This window comes from Phaseolus vulgaris, chromosome 7 (genome assembly GCF_000499845.2).
Source record: "Phaseolus vulgaris cultivar G19833 chromosome 7, P. vulgaris v2.0, whole genome shotgun sequence".
In the NCBI taxonomy this organism is placed as follows: Eukaryota; Viridiplantae; Streptophyta; class Magnoliopsida; order Fabales; family Fabaceae; genus Phaseolus; species Phaseolus vulgaris.
In genome coordinates, this window is record NC_023753.2 from 12471321 (window position 1) to 12487111 (window position 15791).

Genomic DNA, 15791 nt, shown 5'->3' on the forward strand with positions numbered 1-15791 from the left:
GAGATCCTTCCCTCCTCGACGGGTTTCCCTTGTATTGGGTGAACAAGGGAAAGAAGGAGTCGAGCTTCAGGAAGGCCAGGGAACCAGAAAAAATGGGAGAGCTCGACAGATATCTATGCAACTTCTGGAAAGGAGTTGCCTCTTCCAACGTGACCCTGCCCACTTCCTCCATCATCGCCTACGAGTTTCTCGAAGGCCAACTGGATGTTCACATAAGTTTGTCCTTAAGCCTTTAAGTCCCCCTAGTTCAAACTTTCATCACCCTGTCCTTACTTTGATGTTGTTGTTCCAATTTGCGTGTGGTTTTAACTTCTTCCAAGCATTGACTTATGCTACTTATCCTCCTATGCATTATTAACTGTCGAATTTTTGTGCTGATTGGTAACTGTTGGCTCCTTTATGCAGATATGATGCTGGGGAAGGATAGGATGGCTGAGCTACGCTCAATAGCCAAACTCCATAATCTTGCGGCGGGCTCCCAAACCGTCCCAAACTCTGTCGCGGAGATCGTCGTTGCCCAAGGCCAGTCTCCACCAGTTGGCCCGTCCAATGCTGTTGCTCTCCCCGCCGCTGAGCGAAAGAAACTGCCACCCAAAAGGGCTAAGAGGAAAGCCCCCAAGGGTTGTATCCGACGAGGAAGCGGACGAAAGCACCGAGGACGGGCTGATTTGCAAAAGGAAAAGGGGAGTTACAACTGAGCCACTGGCAGCTGAGGTCGCCCCTCCCGACTACATCGAGAATCCCCCAGTGCCTCCACACCCTTCGAGTCCGCTGGGGACGTTCTCACCTCCAACACCTCGGCTGCTGAAGTTGCGCCTGAACAGCTTGCTGATACACAAGCTTCCTCCCAAGCTGCAACAGAACTACCAGCCTCACCACCACGCCTCGAGGCTCCCCTCGCCATCCAACCTTGCGAGGGTGGTGGTGAGCATCAACCCCTACCTCCTCCTCCAACACCGGGCCTTCCAACTCCCCTCCAAGAAGCCTTGAAATCTTTCAACATGCGCCTACACACCATGGCCGACGAATGCCTTCCTCAAATTGTCGGCGAAGGGCTAAAAGGCTCCTTGGACAAACTTGAGCTCGATTGCCGCATCCACCAGGAGGTGGCAAGCACCGCGAGAGCCGAAGCCGAGAAAGTCAAATGCGACATGATGATGCAAGGCTTAGAGTTCTCGCGGATCGAAAACGCTCTCAACGAAGAGCTCCGAAGCTTGCGTAATGACAAGAAGGAATTGCGCAAAAAACTGCACGACAAGCTTCAGGACGCCGTTGAGTTGGAGAGTAAAATCGTTCCTATGAGGAAGCGAATCGTAGAGCTGGAGGAGGCCCGAAGGTCCGACGCAGATAAAATGTCCAAACTGGAGAAAAGGTCGACCGAACGGGAAACTCTTCTGGGCAAAGTTGAGCAAGATCGGGATAAGGCAGCCAAAGAATTGAGTGAGACGGCTACCGAGCTTGCCCGGGTTCGTGAAGAGAACAGCGGGTTCACGCAGAAAGCCGACGAGCTTGAGCTTGAAATCACCCGGGTTCGCGGAGAGAACGACAGGTTCAAGGAGAAGATCGACGAGCTTCAACTTGAAATCACCCAGGTTCGTGAAGAGAACAACGGTTCAAGGCAAAGATCGACGAGGTTCAGCTTGAGGCCGCCCAAGTTCTTACTTCCGGCTTTGGAGCAGCTTTGGAGCAGTTTGCTTGCAAATTCCCTTATCTCGACCTCTCTGAGTTTTCAGTGTACAACGAAGTGGTGGATGGCAAGATTATATGCCTCCAACTTAACTGCTCCCATCTGCCACTTCAATTTTATCACTTTGGAACCTCTTGTACTTAACTTTGATTTATATGTAATAATTTTCATTCTGCTCAAATTGTTTTGATATGCATGAATACGCGTGACTCTAGCTTTATCTTTTGTGCGACCACCTGATAACTGGTTGGTTTTTACTCAACCCAATTAACTTAGCACAAACTGACGCTTAATTCTCTGGAAATTAGCTTAACTTTGAACAAACGGTTAGTCTATAGCAATAACATTTGACGCGAAATTACTTACTGGGCAGTAGGCGTGGGTCATTCTTAGTATCTGAAATTTCGCTTGCCTGATTTGCCAAGTGACATGTGTATTTCTAGGTTATCGCCTGAAACTTCGTTGATCTGGCTCTCGCCGTGTAATGCTCTTTCCATTTCAGTCCCAAGCCATGGGCTTTTGGCGATGCCGTTTTTCTTTAACTGAAAATGTCCCCTGCGGGGCCATCACATGACTTCATCTTTGCTCATCTAGAAGGAGAGCTGCCCTCCGGATCTCCCCCCAACCTTCCCGAGTTTTTAACCTGAGATAACTTAAATCATTGTTCCCTCATCTGGGGTAGAGCCGCCTTTCGGATCCTTCTCTACCTCCCTGAGTTTTAGAACAATGATTTAGGTGGTGAGGTGTCCTCTGCGAACCTTCCCCAACCACCCTTTAACTTCCGATTTAACTGGTCTTACTAGGTCAATATTGATGTTTCACTCAAGGGGAAAGGAGTTTTTCTCCAACTCTCCTTTCCCATACTTAATATTATTAACACCCCTGACTTTTCGGCTTCATCTTGCCTGAACTCACTCGGGGGTGAGAAGGACTTTTCCTGATGCCTCGACTTGCCCAGGGGTTACATCTCCTCCCCCCTTGGGTGCATTGAGGGCTTTCAACTTGCCTCAATTTGCTTACGCAAAGAGGTCTTGTGATCTGCTCTTGCCTGTACTCGCTCAGGGCGAGGAGGACTTTAATCTTTTCTCGCCTACACTCGCTCAAGGCGAGGAGGTCTTTTTGATCTCTTTCTCGCCTACACTCACTCGAGGCAAGGAGGTCTTTTTGGTCTCTTTCTCGCCAGATGGCGATAAGAAAGTTTTATACTTGTGCCTCCGATCGCCGGGGGGCGGTGAGGACTTAAAACTTCATACTTTGAAAACTTTGTACTGGATGCATGCGACTTGGATTTACCATTGTTTAAAACTACACAAGGGCGATAAAGTCCCTTTGTGAAAACTTAAAAAATGATGAGCATGCAAACTTAATAACTGGGAAATTTCGATAAACTTCGAAACCTTCTTTATTGGGTGGCCTCATTAAAACCCTCCTTAGGAAAAAAGAGTGCCCCCTTGAAAAATTGTTTAAACTGAAACATCTTAAGCTTGTTCGAGTTAATTACTACTTACAATGCCTTAACTGTAATAAAACTTGAGATGGGTGGCGTTCCAAGTGCGAGGAATCGCCCCTCCTTCCAGCGACTCCAAGCGGTAGGCGCCGTTCCCGAGTGCTTCGGTTATTCTGAACGGTCCTGTCCACTTGGGCGACAATTTGTTCTCCATCTCGTACTGGTGAGCCTTCCTCATCACCAGGTCACCATCTCTGAATTGTCTCGGTCTTATTCTGGAGTTGTACTTACGCTCAACTCTTCTCTTCACCGCCTCAGCCTTCACCCGCGCTTCCTCCCTGACCTCATCCAGCAAATCCAAATTCATTCTCCTTTCTTCGTTCGAGTCTTCCGCCACGAAATTCTGGAATCTTGGCGAGCTTTCTTGGATTTCGACTGGAATCATCGCATCTTATCCATACACTAAGCTAAACGGGGTTTCATGGGTTCCCTATTGCTCAGTGGTATGATATGCCCACACTATGCGGGGAACCTCTTCAGCCCAAGACCCCTTGGCCTTTTCCAACCTCCTCTTCAAGCCTCTCAGCAGGACCCGATTAGCGGACTCCACTTGCCCATTCGTTTGCAGGTGCTCCACAGAAGCAAACACCTGTTGTGTCCCGATGTCCTCGCACAGCTTCTTCAACAGGTGACTTGCGAACTGAGTCCAATTATCTGACACTAAACGCTTGGGCACACCAAAACGACACACAATATTCTTCCACACGAAACTCTGGATTTTGTGCGCGGTGATCTGGGCTACTGGTTCTGCCTCAATCCACTTCGTGAAGTACTCGATCGCCACAACCAAATACTTCATTTGCCTGATCGCCAACGGGAAGGGCCCCAGGATGTCGATTCCCCACATGTGGAACGACCAGGGGATGTAGATTGACTTTAACTCTTCTGGGGGCGCCTTGTGCCAATCGGCGTGCTGCTGGCATTGCTTGCAACGCTGGCCATACCTCTTGCAATCTTCCTTCATTGGGCCAGTAATATCCTGCGCGGACAGTCCTTGTTGCCAGAGCTCGACCCCCGATGTGGCTTCCACAAATCCCTTCGTGGAGCTCGGCCATAATTCTCGTGCACTTCTCTCCGTGTACACATACAAGAAGAGGGTGTGTAAATCCGAACCTATACAGCTCGCCATCGATGAGGGTAAACTTGCTGGAGCTCTTCTTTATCTTTCTGGCCTCTGTTGAGTCCATAGGGAGCACGCCATCTGCCAAGTAGCGCTGGTATGGCGTTACCCATGTATCTGGTTCGTGGATAGCGCAGACTTGCATCGTTTTTACCTCTTCCGCTGGGCGCGCTCTGACCCTCGGCATCCTCAAAGTCTCCTGTGTTAAAGATCTATGGCTCCTCGCCGTCCTTTCCATCGACCTGCAAACATGAAGAACCTGGTGATCTGCCACGAATGCTCGAGGTGTCTTCAAAGTTTCTTGAATAACGGTCCTCTGTCTGCCCCCCTTGCCCGAACTGGCGAGCTTGGCTAGCAAGTCAGCTCGGGCATTCTGCTCTCTTGGCACGTGCACTACTTTAAACAAAACAAAGGATCTCCTTAACTCTTGCACGTACTGCTGGTAAGCCGCCATTTGCGAATCTTTGGCTTGGAACTCGCCGGTCACCTGCCCCGTGACCAACAGCGAATCACTCTTGGCCATCAGCACCTTTGCCCCCATCTCCTTTGCCAAAAGAATACCGGCGATCAAAGCCTCATACTCCGCTTGATTGTTGCTTGCCTTAAAAGCGAACCTCAGGGACTGCTCTATCAACACACCGTTGGGTCCTTCCAAAATAACCCCAGCCTCGCTACCCAGCTGGTTGGACGACCCATCCACCGAGAGTACCCAACGAAAATCATCCTCAGCATCTTGCGCTGTTTCAGAAGATAGCTCGACCACGAAATCAGCGAAGATTTGCCCCTTGATCGGTCCCCGGGGCTCATACTTGATGTCGAATTCCGACAACTCCACCGTCCACTTCACCATCCTCCCAGCTACATCTGGTTTCTTCAAAATCTTCTGGATGGGCAAGTCAGTCATCACCAACACTATAAAGCTCTGGAAGTAATGGCGCAGCCTCCTCGCCGAAAATACAACTGCCAGTGTCGCCTTCTCTAAGGCCTGATACCTCACTTCTGGGCCTTGCAACACCTTGCTAACAAAATAGATGGGTTTCTGGACCTGATCTTGATACTGTACGAGCACCACGCTTATTGCCCTCTCCGTTATGGCAAAATACAGCCTGAGGGGCGTTATCGCTTGGGGTTTGCATAGAACTGGCAGGCTCGCCAAGTATTCTTTGAGCTTCATAAAAGCTTCTTCACACTCCCTCGTCCAGAAAAACCTGTTATTCCTCTTCAAGCACTGGAAGTATGGATGGCCCTTCTCTCCACTGGCGGATACGAATCGGGACAGCGCGACCATCCGTCCCGTGAGCTGCTGCACCTCCTTCACAGTGGCAGGGCTCCTCATCGCCAAAATGGCGGCACATTTGTCGGGGTTGGCCTCGATTCCCCTCTCCTACAAGAGAAATCCTAGAAATTTCCCTGTCTCCACACCGAAAATACACTTCTCAGGATTCAGTTTCAGTTTGTACCTAGCTATCGTAACGAACAACTCTTCTAGATCGGCAACGTGCCTGCTCTTTTCCAGGGATGTTACGACCATGTCGTCAACATATGCCTGTACATTCCTCCCGAGCATAGGGGCGAGCACCTTGTCCATCAGCCTTTGGTACGTGGCTCCCGCATTCTTCAACCCGAAGGGCATCACCTTGTAGCAATAGCATGACCTTTCCGTCATGAAAGCGGTCTTTTCTTCATCCATGGAGTGCATTTTGATTTGATTGTATCCTGAGAAGGCATCCAAAAAGCTGAGCAACTTGCACCCTGATGCGCTGTCTACCAGGGCGTTTATACTTGGCAAAGGATAAGAATCCTTTGGACAGGCCTTATTCAGATCTGTGAAGTCAACACACATCCGCCATTTCCCGCTACTCTTCTTGACCAGAACAACATTGGCGAGCCATTCTGGGTATTGGATCTCCCTGATGTGGCCTGCTGCAAGGAGTTTCTGCGTTTCGTCTTTGATCGCCTGCCTCTTTTCCTCCTTGAACTTTCTCCTTCTCTGACGGATGGGCCTGACTTGGGGATCCATTACTAAACGATGGCACAAGAAATCGGGATCGATTCCCGGCATGTTTGAAGCAGACCACGCAAATGCGTCCAGGTGTCTACTTATCACCCTGGCGATTCGGTCCTGTGTCTCGCTATCTAAGGTTTTCCCCAGTTTAAACGTCCTGTCGTTGATCTTCTTCTCAAGCCATTCCTCCACCGGCTTAGGCTTCTTCTCGCTGGCGATCAGCGCCCTCGCGATACCTGTCTCCCAGCGGTCTCCAAACAGTTCCTCCCTTCCTCTACTCGGGCGGTGCTCTCAGACCTCGCCTCGATATCTTCCATTTGCACATCGCCCTCGGCGGCCACCACCAACGTTGTACCCGCAACTCGCCGGTTTTCCCGCTCAGGCTGCACGCCATGGGGCGGCATTGTGGTTACGTGACATATAGATCTCTTGTTCTTGAGGCTGTTTTCATAGCACTTCTTCTCCTCCTTTTGGTCAGAACAGATGGTGATGATCAGCCCTTCCATTGATGGTAGCTTGACTTTCATGTGCCTTGTTGAAGGCACGGCTCCTGTCCTGTTGAGTGTTGGCCTTCCCAACAGGATGTTGTATGCCGACGGAGCGTTCACGACAAGATACCTGATCTTCTCTGTTCGTGAGGCTAAGCCATATGTGAACGTCGTCCTTAGCTCAATGTATCCCCTGACCTCCACTTGATCACTGGCAAAACCGTACAAGCAGCCCCCATATAGCCTCAGTTGGTCGGGGGATAGCTGTAACTTTTCAAAAGTCGGCCAAAACATCACATCTATCGAGCTTCCTTGATCCACCAACACCCGGTGGACAGTCCTTCCCGCCGTGACGAGCGAGATCACAATAGGGTCGTTGTCGTGAGGCATAACGTCCCTAAGGTCTCCTTTGGTGAACGTGATGTCCACGTCAGGTGAGTGATCCTCAAAAACTTCCACCGACATCACCGACCTTGCGTACTTCTTGCGATGCGATGCAGTACACCCTCCACTTGAGAACCCACCGGCTATGGTGTGGATCTCACCGTAAATGGGCACCTCGTGCTGTTGTCCCTCGTTGCCCGCCGGTTGGGAACCTGTCGATTGGCCCGCTTTCTTCTCCAGCAAGTAATCTTTCAAGAACCCACACTTGACCAACTCGGCGAGTTGGTATCCCAAAGCCAAACACGAGTTGATAGAGTGGCCAAAGCTCTTGTGGAACTCACACCACGCGTCTGGTTTTGGACCCAAAACCTTTTCTGTTGTCTTCTCAGGCACCTTGAGCCTGGCAGCAATATTCGGGATGGCGATCAGATCGGCCAACCCCATCACGAACTCATACCTTGGCAGGCGATTAGTCTCTCTGGGCCACCCCGGCCTCTTCCCCTTATTCTTCTTAAGGTCATAAGGATGACGCATCTTTTGTCTGGGACTGGACCCTTGTCTGGGCGCGCGGCTTAGCTGGGGCCACGTTTCCCATTTTCTCGGAGACTTTGCTTTCAGCGGCGATGTGAGCCACGGCACGTCGCCGGATTTCAGCAAACGTGGCAGGGTGACTCCTGATAAGCGATTCACTAAAGGGTCCGAGCAACACACCCTTCTTGAAGGCATGTACAAACATTTCCTCATCTTTACCTGGCAAGCGGACTATCTGAGCTCCGAATCTGTTCACGTCGAACAGGTCGTAAGACACCAACGGTGGTGCCTTGTTGACTATATACTGCTCAACAAACATCTTGGAAAACTGCTGGAACGTGGTAATATGGCCAGTAGGTAAACTGACGAACCAGTCTAGCGCTGTTCCACTAAGAGTGCTCATGAACACCTTACAATAGACCGCGTCCGACCCCCCGAGAGCATCATCTGAGTGTGAAACGCCTTGAGATGAGCCTTAGGGTCCTCCACTCCGGTGAAAGACGCCTTCACCGCCATCGTATTAGCAGGGACCACTGAGTCCATGATCTCTTGAGAAAATGGCATGGGAAAGCTGCGCGGTGGGGATGGGGGCGCAAATCTGTCCCCAACCGCATGCTCCTCCCGTTCATGAAGAGTTTTACGCAGCTCCTCGTTGATCCTGTGGAGCTCTTCATTCCTAGCTTGTGAGGCCACCAGCGCCTCGTGCATTCTTTCTTGCTCAGAACGCGACGCTGCTACGTTCTCCTACAGCTTCTTAATCATATCCATCACCTGCGTCATGGACACAACATCCTCATCTATCGACGGCGCGACTAAACTGGACCGCGTTGTCTTCATCCTTCCTCAACAAACTCAACAACTCAAAGAAACTCCAAACGAACGGTGAGAACTTCGAAAACTGACTGCGACAGCAAGCAGCCGAACAGAAAACACCAAAACTTTAACAAACTCGAACTGTGGTTGGGAATCACCTTTTATACAGCCCCACGGTGGGCGCCAGATGTTCCTGCCGGTTGACCTAGCGCAAGAGCGTTGCCTCGTCACGTTCTCCCTCACCAGCTTGGCACCATGTGCCCTTCAAGTCCACACCACAGATAGCCTCTCTGAGAACCTGAAAAACACAAGGTGGCGCCTCTGCGGCCGGTGACGCTCCGACGCTCAAGTCAGTGACAAGAACACCCAAAAATTGAGAGAAAAATATACTCTGTAGAACCATACTAAAGTGCACACAACCCTAGCAATGAGCCATAATGAAAAACGTACCTCTGCAAATTCTGTTAAGTTTACCTTTATAGCTAGGTTTTTTCTCTCTCCAGGCAGTTACGCTTTGGACGCGTGGCTCGCATCCAACCCTGCACGTGTCACCATCTGGACTGGGGTAGCAGGTGGTACCCAGCCCTACACATGTCATCATCTGAGCTAAGGCAACTCGAGCGTCATTTCCATATTACATCCAACCCTACACGTGGCGTCATCTGGGTTGGGGTAACTTGAGCGTTATTTCTGTGTAGTAACCAGCCGCGCGGCTAAGTCTCTTATTCAAAGAGTCATTTGGCACGTACTACGCTGTGAAACACCACATGACAAGGCGAGTACCGGATGCAACAAAGTGCATCACCTTTGTGATATCGCTTGTCGTGAGTGTCACCCTTCCTCTTGCTACGCCATACACGTTCTAGCTGGGGAAGCCTTGCCACCAACGAATGTCCACTCTGGGAGTCCCGTCGCCGATGAGCAAGGTGTTCCCCCCAGCTTACTCAACCTTCGTTCCCTTCGCTGGTGTAACAACCATCTCACTGGAATCACTCGCTGGAAACTACTCTTCTGAGCCTCCAACAGTTAACTAAGTTTAACTAGGTCGCCTCACGTCTGACCACCCGATCTCCCATTGTCTAACACGTCGACGTCATACAAACCCGACGACAACCGGCTATGTTCATTGCAGCACGCCGCTTCCATGGGTCGGCGACTATACTCACTCCCGAACCATTCATCTCTCCCTTGTCCACGTGTTCTGCTGAGCACGCCCCACATGGTCACATGCCAGACACGTCATCACAACCAATGACCTGGTCGGTATAATCATGGTAAAACATTTTATTAATCATAAATAGTTTTATAAAAAGCCAAAAAATTTAGATCAGATTTATTAATGTTAGCTTTTTGTTCGAAATTATTGGTGGGAAAGTTATGCGGAGAGGGTAAAGAAAGAGCTACGAAATCTAGCAATAAGATTTTTAAGTCTAACTTGTAGTGTTATTGGGTGCAAAAGAAATTGGAACATATTTGATCAAGTGCATACTAAAAGAAGAAATTGCTTAGAAGAACAAAATTTAAATGCTCTTGTCTTTGTTAAGTATAACTTTCAACTTAAGATGAGGACAAAAGGTTAGAGAGGAAAAAATGGATACTTATGATCTTATATGTTTATCTGATATGGAATCAGATGATGAATGGATTACTGAAAAGGAAGATCTTTGCCTACCAAATGATGTTTCATGGATGGATATACATGAATATTTTACTCTTAAAGAGAGGACTTCAAGCAACAAAAGGAAGAGAGGTTCATGAAATTTAACTACTAAGGTTGATAGAAAGGGAAAATCCACCATAATCGCAAATGATAATGAGATTGAAGATATGGTTTAAGATGTGGAGGTAGAGGATGAAAATAAACTCCAAGAAAATGTTATATTAGAGGAAGAATATGATCTGAATGACGTTGATTTCGAAGATGATGAATGAAAACATAAGATTAGGATATAGAATTTAAATATAGAAAATATTTTACATTATATTATATTTTGATTGTGTGAATTGAACATTTTAACGAAATCTAGTTCCAGATCCATGTATTCTTTTTGTGCTATCTTTTTTTGTACTAGATTGAATTAAATTGCAACGAAATCTTTCATATAATTTTGAATTATTCTTTTTTATTTTAGTTGTTTTCGTTTTTTTTCTTTTTCTTAAATTCGAATCCGAAAAGACATTTATCTTTCTATTCATAATAACATTCGGTTCTATAACCATGTTAGTTGCCACTATTTATGTGTTGAACTTGCAACAGGATTTGAAATAAGGTAACACGTGATACCTTTAAAAAAACACCAGATTTTTAACCAATGTTAATATAGTAATATTTTCAAACACCATTAGCAGTCACTATTGTAGGTGTTGGTAAGTATGCTTATACATGATGACATTTCGTGTAAACATTACTTCAGCCACGCGTTATTAGACCATTAGTTACAACTGTTAGTTGTTCTAACGGTTTACTGTTTCTCTCCACCTCCATTCTTCTCACTCTGTTTATAACTCCTTCTTGTTGTTTCATCAATAAGATTTTCTTTCTCTTTTTGTTATTCTAATATGGTATCAGAGTCATTTTCGAGCCTATCCTAGCGAATGTTTGTGTTGGGCCTATCGTGCCACCCGCTATCGGGCCGCTATCGGACCACCCATAATATATAGTCCCACGCACGAGTTGGCAGTCTCGGCGTGAGGGGGGTGTGTTGGAGATCCCACATAGATTAGAGATTAGAGCCTTTCATAGTATATAAGTGGGTGCAAACCTCACCTCATTGAGCCGGTTTTAAGGGGTTGAGTTAGGCTTAAAGTCCATTTCGTAATGTGGTATCCTGAGCCAATTTTTTTTTTCTCCATGGCCTCTTCCTCTTCCTCTTCCTCGTCTTCTTCAACCTCTGTCCGGACCACCTTTGTTGTGGCTACGTCTCTCCCGGCTCATCAGTTCAATACCCCTTTCTCTCTCAAATTAAATGATGAGAACTTCCTCATATGGAAGCAACAAGTCCTCGCCACCTTGCGCGGTCTTGATCTCATGCATTTTCTGGATAACAATCATACTCCATCGGAGTTCCTACAAACTTCCGAAACCCCACTTACGGAAAATCCAACGTTTCGCTCTTACCACAAACAAGATCAGTTGATCGTTGCATGGCTTCTCGCTGCCATGACTTCTCCGCTTCTGACAAAAATGGTGGGTCTAGAAACCTCCACACAGATCTGGCATCGTATTCTCACTCACTACGCTTCCCACACTCGTGCCATGGTCAAGAAGTTTCGAATGCTTCTAAAGACGCCCAAGAACGACAGATCCATCTCTGCGTATCTCAATGACATCAAGAAAGTTGATGATTCTCTAGTTGCAGTGGGTTCTCCGCTATCGACTGTCGATCACATTGATGTCATTCTTAATGGTCTATCTGCGGATTTTGATGGGTTCATCACGTCTGTTCTTTCCCGCAGTGACCCGTACAGTGTTGACGATCTAGAAGCACTCTTGCTGGCTCAAGAAGCACGCTTTGATAAACACAAACTATCGCATGATACTCTTCTTCAGGTAAATACTGTCTCTACTCCTACTCCTTGGCAATTCAAAACTCAAAATAAAAAGAAGTTCCATTCCATACTCCGCGTGGAGGCCGCTCTACAAATTCTTCTGGACCTAGCTTTTCTAGTTCGCACACTCGTCCTTCCTCACCTCAACCCTCTCCCTGGACTTCTATCAAGTTATCCTGTCAGATTTGTCATAAACTAGGTCATACTGCAGACACTTGCTGGCACCGTTATGAACCACCTGCTACACATCACTTTCATGCCAACGTCTCACAGTATGCACCTTCTTTTGACTAAGATTCCACTCCATCCATTCTTGGTGCTCCTTCTACCATTGACGACCCCCTATGGTACCCTGATACTGGTGACACCCACCACGTCACAAAAGACTCAAAGATTTTCTCACAGAAACAACCCTACCATGGCCCAGATGATCTTAAACTAGGTAATGGTCAAGGTACGCACATCTTACACACTGGCTCTGCTGTTTATACTTCTCCACATACGCACACTACTTTTACTCTTAATAACTTGCTTCATGTTCCTGCTATAACTAAAAATCTCATAAGTGTTGCTCAGTTTGCCAAGGATAACCATGTCTATTTTGAGTTTTTCCCTAACGTTTGCTATGTTAAAAATCAGGCCACTCATCAGATTTTACTTTAAGGAGTTCTTAAAGATGGCCTGTATGTGTTCCCACCATCACCCTCTGATTCCAATCACTACACTGCTAACTCTGCTTCTTACAAACCTTCTATTCCGCAATTACAACTATGGCACAACAGGCTTGGTCACTGTAATATGTCTATTGTTAAACGTATATTGAATACCTGCAACATTTCTTTTAAGTCAAACAATCATTTATGTGATCCTTGTATTCGCGGGAAGCACCATCAACTTCCTTTTCATAAATCTGATACACATTACACACACCCTTTACAGCTTGTTTTCATTGACATTTGGGGTCCTGCCCCCGTGTGCGCATCTAATGGTGCAAAATACTATATGTCGTTTTTAGATGCTACTACCAGATATACGTGGTTGTTTTTGTTGCATCAAAAGTCTCAAGCTTTAGATATGCTTATTTGCTTTAAACAGTTTGCTGAAAATCAAACAGGCTTTAAACTTTGTGTTATTCAATCCGATAATGCAAAAGAATTCATTTGTTTTAAACCTTTCACTCAAAAATTTGGAATCCTTCATCGCTTTACTTGTCCTCACACACATGAACAAAATGGTTCTATCGAACGTAAGCACAGGCACATCACTGATATGGGGCTAACCCTTCTTGTTGCTGCATCTCTCCCCATTAAATTCTGGGGTGAAGCTTTCACTACTACTGTGCATATCATAAATATTCTGCCTACTCCTGTTCTGTCAAATAAAACACCACATGCATCACTATTTAACATTGAACCTGATTATCGCACGTTAAAAACTTTTGGTTGTGCATGCTATCCATTACTGAGACCTTATAATCAACACAGACTTGATTTCAAGTCTACATGTTGTCTCTTTCTTGGTTACAGCGCTTAAAACAGGGGCTACATTTGCCTCTCACCTAGTGGTAAAGTATACATCTCTTGTCATGTTGTTTTCCATGAAGATTTATTTCCCTATAATATGCCTGAATATCGTTTTCACACTTCTGCTACTGATGCCCCTATTTTAGCATCTCCCGTTTCTCCTCTCATTGTGCTTGTTGATCCTGTTGATAATTCAACGTCTCATCCTTCTACTCCCTTTGACCCTTCTATATTTACACATTCTAATACTTCGCCTCTGCCTGTGCAATCTTTGTCCCCTAACAATGAACCCGTTAATCATCATCCCATGACCACACGATCAAAAGCAGGTATCTTCAAACCAAAAACTTTTCATACTGAAGTTAGTCACCACTCTGTTGTTCCTATGTCTGTCCAAGAAGCACTATCCTCTCCCTCCTGGCTTCAAGCAATGCACGATGAATACACAGCTCTTCTCCGCAATCACACGTGGTCTCTTACATCTCTTCCAGCTGGTGCTAAAACCGTTGGGTGCAAGTGGATATTCAAAAACAAGTTTCATGCAGATGGTTCATTTCAAAGACATAAAGCTCGTCTTGTAGCAAAAGGTTTCCATCAAACTGCAGGTTGTGATTATAATGAGACATGTAGCCCTGTTGTAAAGCCCTCCACCATTCGTTTGGTGTTATCGCATGTTGTCACTGCCGCATGGCCCATCCATCAAGTTGACGTCAATAATGCATTCCTGAATGGTGATCTTAAAGAGGATGTTTATATGACCCAACCACCAGGTTTTGTGTCTTCTTCTCCACACCTCGTTTGCAAACTTCACAAAGCTTTGCATGGCTTAAAGCAAGCACCCAGGTCATGGTTCCAAAAGCTAAGCACCACTCTTCAAAACTTTGGTTTTCATTCTACAAAAAGCGATAACTCTATGTTTGTTCGTTACACCTCTACACATACTATTTTTTTCCTAATCTATGTTGATGACATTATCATCACAGGTTCTTCCTTGCATGAAGTTCAAAAACTCATATCCAAACTCAGTTCATGTTTTGCTCTCAAGGACCTAGGCCCTCTACATTACTTTCTCGGCGTTGAAGTAAAGCACCTCCATCATGGTGGACTGCACTTGTCTCAGCAAAAATACATCATTGACCTGCTTCACCGCACCAACATGCACGGTGCCAAACCGCTGCCCACACCCATGCAGACCAACCTCCGCCTACAACAGGATGCTTCCCCTACTCTCCATGATCCCTCACAGTTTCACTCTGTCGTGGGTGCACTCCAGTATATCCTCATCACTCGTCCAGAACTGTCCTTTGCAGTGAATAAAGTATGTCAATTCATGCACAACCCTCAAGAACACCATTGGAAGGCAGTGAAACGCATCCTTCGTTATCTTGCTGGCACTAGTTCTCATGGCTTACTCATTCAACCCAGTTCTACCACATATATCCATGCCTTCAATGATGCTGATTAGGGCAGTGATGTTGATGATAGGAAGTCCACTACTGGTTATTGTGTGTACTATGGTCTTAATCTCATTGCTTGGTCGTCCCACAAACAACGTGTTGTTTCGCGCAACAGTACTGGAGCTGAATATCGAAGTATTGCCACTGCACTAACTGAAGTCATATGGCTACAATCTCTCTTACATGAGCTCCATATCCAAACCAAGCAACCTCAGCTGTTTTCAGATAATTTGGGAGTTGTCTTACTAAGCACGAATCCTATCCTACACTCTCGCACCAAACACTTTGAATTAGACCTTCATTTCGTTCGGGACTATGTTCAACAAAATAGGCTTTCCTTACTTCATCTTCCTGCTAGATTTCAAGTAGCCGACATTCTTACCAAGCCCATCTCCAGTCCTTCCTTTTTAGACTTTAGACGTAAACTTATGGTTGGTGTTCCACATAAGTTTAAAGGAAGGATATTAGACCATTAGTTACAACTGTTAGCTTTTCTAACAGTTTACTGTTTCTCTCCACCTCCATTCTTCTCACTCTGTATATAACTCCTTCTTGCTGTTTCATCAATAAGATTTTCTTTCTCTTTCTGTTATTCTAATACGCGTCTTGGAACTTCAACCTACGTATCATTTTGGCAACTCGCTTCACTATTATAATGACACGATAGACAGTTATATCCATACATTTAAATTATTTTTGTGGAATACACTATTGAACAGCTCAACCT

General features: G+C 46.4%; 1 protein-coding gene across 1 annotated transcript; it reads left to right on the forward strand.

Moving 5' to 3' along the window:
- The first annotated feature begins 1016 nt into the window (after window positions 1–1016).
- LOC137829055 (uncharacterized) lies at window positions 1017–2142 on the forward strand. The gene is made up of 2 exons (XM_068635850.1): window positions 1017–1592; window positions 2131–2142. The coding sequence occupies exons 1-2, from the start codon at window positions 1017–1019 to the stop codon at window positions 2140–2142; spliced, it is 588 nt and encodes a 195-aa protein (XP_068491951.1).
- Window positions 2143–15791: the final 13649 nt, after the last annotated feature.

What these genes read in the sequence shown, in the direction of transcription:
- LOC137829055 (XM_068635850.1), top strand. Translation starts at nt 1,017, where the DNA reads ATGGCCGACGAATGCCTTCCTCAAATTGTCGGCGAAGGGCTAAAAGGC.